This window comes from Benincasa hispida, unplaced genomic scaffold, assembly GCF_027475165.1.
Source record: "Benincasa hispida cultivar pf3 unplaced genomic scaffold, pf3_genome.v1.1 HicScf1088, whole genome shotgun sequence".
NCBI lineage: Eukaryota > Viridiplantae > Streptophyta > Magnoliopsida > Cucurbitales > Cucurbitaceae > Benincasa > Benincasa hispida.
Genome location: NW_028325398.1, coordinates 23,826 through 28,855, shown reverse-complemented (window position 1 = coordinate 28,855; position 5,030 = coordinate 23,826). Strand labels below are relative to the sequence as shown.

Below are 5,030 nucleotides of genomic sequence, written 5' to 3'. Positions count from 1 at the left end.
TTGTTGGGGAGTAAAATAAACAAAACCACGGGCCGTACTAGTCTGACAAATTTCAAACAAGTGGAGGGAAAAGTGACGTGGTCAAGTTAAACAAATCGGGGCCCACAAAGCCGGGTAATTGGATACCGACACGGATCTGTCACGTGCTCACCCATTTGGGTAGGTGGGTCAGTAGGTTTATTATCTTCGATACCGGAAATTCCACGTGCCCGTTTCCTGTTCGACCTTGGTTTCTAAAAAACAGAAAAAAGAAGCAATACAAATTTATCGATAATTATTATTATTTTTTGTTGGAAAGCTATTTGATAATTCTTTTATTTTTCTCCTTCCTATAATCATGTTTTCAATTATGTTGATAAGATAATAATCTAATAATACATCCACATATTAAAATAAATTTTTTTTTTAAAGGACTGATTAAATTTCTAAAAAAGTAAAAGTGAAATTAAAATAATTTTTAATATTAAAAAAATAATGTAAATATTTTAAACAAACACCGAAATTAGATTAGTTTAGCCTGTATTCTCTCATTTTTTTACTACATGTAGTGTGTGAAAATCAAACTTTCAATCTTGAAGTTCATAATAAAAGTTTGTATTTCTATAGTAAAAAATATGTTAAAATAAATATACAGGACTGAAAAAACTCCATCTATCTGAAAATATATGTGATGATCAATGTATAAATTTTAAAATCACGAAAAAAATGTTTAAAATTTCGACAAAAAATTGAAATCTCCGTTTTATACAAATGTTTGTGAAAGTATCAATGTTGATAGAATTTTTTAAAAAAATTAATGAAAAGAAAAAAATATAAAATTATATTTAAAGTGAGTAAATAAATATTTCATTTTTACTACTGTGTTAAATTTTTATTATTTATATTATATTTTCATTAATAACATTTGGTCGTCCTTTTTTTAAATATGATATAATATCAAACTCATTAAAATTAGAAGACATAGGGCTGTTTGGCTCACCAACATGACTTGAGTTGAGTTGGTATAATATACTAACTCATTGTTTGGGCCACCAACTTTAAATGTTAGTAAAGTTGAGTTGATATATTTTACCAATTCACCTCAACTCTCCCTTCTTCCCATGTTTTCAATGGATCCACCCATCGGCCACGGTCACACTCTAAGAACTAACTCTGAGCTCCGATGACCACCGCCGATGACAATTCCAACAATGAAATCCAGACTCCAACAACCACCTCCGATGACCAACTCCAGCTTCGTAAAACTTCACATGACCAACTCCGACAACCACATTTGGTGACTCAACTCCGATGACCACCTTCGTGCTACCAACTCCGATGACCAACTTCGAAAACGACTACAAAATCCGATGAAAATTACTTTCGATGATCGCATTTGAGCGAGCAACTCCGACGACCAACTCGAGGCTTCGACAACCACCTTTATGCAATTAACTTTGGGCTCCGACAGTCACCTCCGTCTACAATCTCCAGCGAAAATCATATTCGACGATCAACTTCGACGAACACTTTTGCCCGACCAACTTTGGGATTCGAAAACCATCTCTATTGACAAAATTCAACAACCAACTCGAATACACCTTCATGTGACTAACTTCAAGCGCCAACAACCATCTCCGGCTACAAAATCCAACAAAAACCATCTTTGATAATCAACTCTGACAACCACTTCCGATTACTATAAGACTTATGACTGTTAAAGTATGTTGCAAGGTTGTTTATTATAAAAAATATATATATTATTTTGTCCACATTAAGTGCAATATTTATACATAATGAATTCACATATCAAATGATTATTAAGAATATTTAGATGAAAAGTATGTATGTAGTTGAAAAGTATGTAACATATATAACAAAAAAAAACATAAAATGAGTTTTTTTTCTTGAAACATTTTATAGCAAGAATTAATGAAAAATAGAGATTTATTCTCGGATGATTCTCTAAATTTAGAGGAAATGAAAAAAAAAAACGGTTGAAAAAGTGTAGTGACATTCCATTGATTGTTACGATTATGGGGTGATTAAATTAAAAAAATACATGACATAATAAAAATATCGCAACAATGGGAAAAAGAAGAAAAAGAAGAAGATGATAATGAAATTCATGGAGAAAAATTAGTTGAAAAATGTTGATTTTCGCTTTAGTTTCTCATTTTATTTAACCATACTTTTACAAAAATGTAATGAGTTAATTGTTATTCATTGTCCAAAAAAGAAAGAAAAAAGAAAGAAAGAAAGGTTTTAAAAATTAGAAGAAAAAAAAATTGTATTCCTTATTTTATTCAAACAAAGATTGATAGATTTATTAAATAAAAATAGTATCTATAAAACCATATTATTTAAAATTGAAAAAACTGCATTAGATAACCAGATAAATGAATTCCAAACACAGACATATGAGCACCTTGTACCACAGATATATAAACTCCACAAATGTATGAACTTCACAAACATATGAATTCTAGACAATCTATCTCAGTTCAGTGTCCAAACAATCCAATTATAATTAAGAAAACCCTGTTACACCGTGATGCATTGTATATATTTTACGGCTACAGTGAGGGTGAGATTATCAAACACGCAGCCGGTGGCTTTTACTAAAAAAAAAAAAAGCACCATATTTTTATTTCTCTCTCTTTGATATATATATATTTTTAATATAGAAAAATATTTTTTATTTGTAAAGATTCATATTTGCACGAGGATATAGACTGATGGGTATTGAGTGAAATCGGCGAAGTGAAATTTGGCAATTGTTTCTGTGGCTTCAACTTTTCCGGGAAAGAAAGAAAGAAAAAAAAAGCTTAGAAAATTCTTCAATTTCTTTCTTCTTCTTCACAAATTCCCGGAAAAGGATAACCACCGAACCTCCCATTTCGAGATAAAACAATCAATTTCTTCCGTGTAAGCAAAATCCAAATCCAGAACACGAGAAATTTCTGACCCATCTAACTTAATCTCTCGTAGGGTTTTCTAAAAATTTGGATTCAAACTTTCAAAAATGGATTTCTGGCCGGAATTTCTCGCTACCAGTTGGGGAAAAGAGTTCGTCGCGGGCGGAATCGGCGGTGTCGCCGGCATCGTTTCCGGTTACCCACTCGATACCCTTCGTATCCGACAACAACACTCCACCTCCGGGTCGGCCATCAACGTCCTCCGTAGCATCATGTCCAACGGCGGCCCTGCCGCTCTCTACAGAGGAATGGGAGCTCCACTCGCTTCCGTCACTTTCCAGGTCCTAATTTCCTCATCCCTTTTCTTTTTCAAATCTTCAATCAATTCATCCAAAGATTCTGGAATATTCCCACAAAAACTGTTACAAGAAACCCCATTTGTTAATTTTGTTAATAAATAGTTTGAATCCTGCAGAACGCCATTGTTTTTCAAACCAACGCCGTGCTCTGCAGAGCGTTCGATCCATCGGCGACAGACAACCGACCACCGTCGTACAAGGCGGTAGCATTAGGCGGATTCGGCACCGGAGCATTACAAAGCCTAATTTTAACACCGGTGGAGCTCGTGAAAATCCGTCTTCAATTACAGGATTTGGGTTCATCAACCCACACAGATCTAAGTTCATCTCGGCCCGGGCCGATGCAGGTTGCGAAGAACATTTTCAAAACCGAAGGCTACAAAGGGCTATACAGAGGCTTAACAATCACAATGCTGAGAGACGCTCCTTCCCATTGTTTTTACTTTTGGACTTACGAATTCATGAGAGAAAAGCTTCATCCTGGTTGCCGGAAATCCGGACAAGAGACATTGAGAACGATGCTCGTAGCCGGAGGACTCGCCGGCGTCGCCAGTTGGGTTTGTTGCTACCCATTAGACGTGGTTAAAACCAGACTTCAAGCTCAATCGAAATTCACGTTTCAAAAGTACAGTGGAATTGTGGATTGTTTCTACAAGAGTGTGAAAGAAGAAGGGTACAGTGTTTTATGGCGTGGATTAGGAACCGCCATAGCTAGAGCTTTTGTGGTGAATGGAGCTATTTTTTCAGCTTATGAACTCAGTTTGAGATGTCTGTCCAACAATGGAGGATTTCATGCTGAAAACACCATTTGAGAAGAAAATGAAGGAAAAGAGAATTGGGGGTTTTCTTCTCTTTTCCACCATTTTCCTCCGTTTTGGATTCCATCTACTGATTTATTTACGTGTGTAAGTAAATGGATGAAGAACTTGGTGAGGAATTGTTCGCACTGTTCGAATTTTTCTGGACCTTGTTGGATTATGTATTCTGTAACTCCATTGATTGGAGTTACAGGAGAGAAAACTGATGATGACGACGAAAAATATTTATGGCTTTTGTGAACAACATTATTCAATGTATAGGATTTTACTGTCTTTAGCTGCAGGGACAAAGGGAGGAGGAGAAATGGTGGAAGTGATCTGAAAACCTCTTCTACAAAAATTGTCTCTGTTTGTTTTGTTTTTGTTGAATAAGTTTGAATTTGTGTAATAAGACACTAGAAGATTTGACTCAAGAATAGAAGATCTTGGATGTGTTTTCTTAGTGTTTTTTCTTTCTTTAAGTAGTGTGACTATATTTCAATTACTGAGGATGTTGGTGAATTTGTTTTCCTAGTTTATGTTATTTATTGATGTGTACATTATCGTGAACACTGTTAAGCTCGACTTGCATAAGACTTGTGCAGGATTTGACCTCGATACTATAGGTTTGATTCTCTTCGCATATTGCTAAAGAAACTAGAAGTGATCATCGGCCGATCGGGGTCGGTTTTCCGACCAAGCCGACCCCGAACCGACCAGAATCGGTTTGAAATATGTCCAAATCGGTCCCGACCGGCAATTGAACACAAACACGGTCGGTCGATCGGTTTTTGTCAGGTTATGATTTTATTTTATTTTTTGTTTTTTTCTTTCTTTAAAAGAAATTATATTTATTTATTAAACTTCTAAGAAAAATTGTTATTAGGTAGAAGTTATATTTAGTTATAAATCATTATCATTGTAAATAGTAATTTTTTAATACAAATAAAAAAGTAACTATTTATTAACTTCCTTAT

The 5,030-nt window shown here is 34.7% G+C and overlaps 1 protein-coding gene across 1 annotated transcript; it reads left to right on the top strand.

Moving 5' to 3' along the window:
• Positions 1 to 2,586: 2,586 nt before the first annotated feature.
• On the top strand, positions 2,587 to 4,516 carry LOC150031615 (mitochondrial arginine transporter BAC2-like). Its single transcript, XM_090308849.1, has 2 exons — positions 2,587 to 3,238; positions 3,373 to 4,516. The coding sequence occupies exons 1-2, from the start codon at positions 3,005 to 3,007 to the stop codon at positions 4,066 to 4,068; spliced, it is 930 nt and encodes a 309-aa protein (XP_090164975.1). The 5' UTR covers positions 2,587 to 3,004; the 3' UTR covers positions 4,069 to 4,516.
• The last annotated feature ends 514 nt before the right edge of the window (positions 4,517 to 5,030 follow it).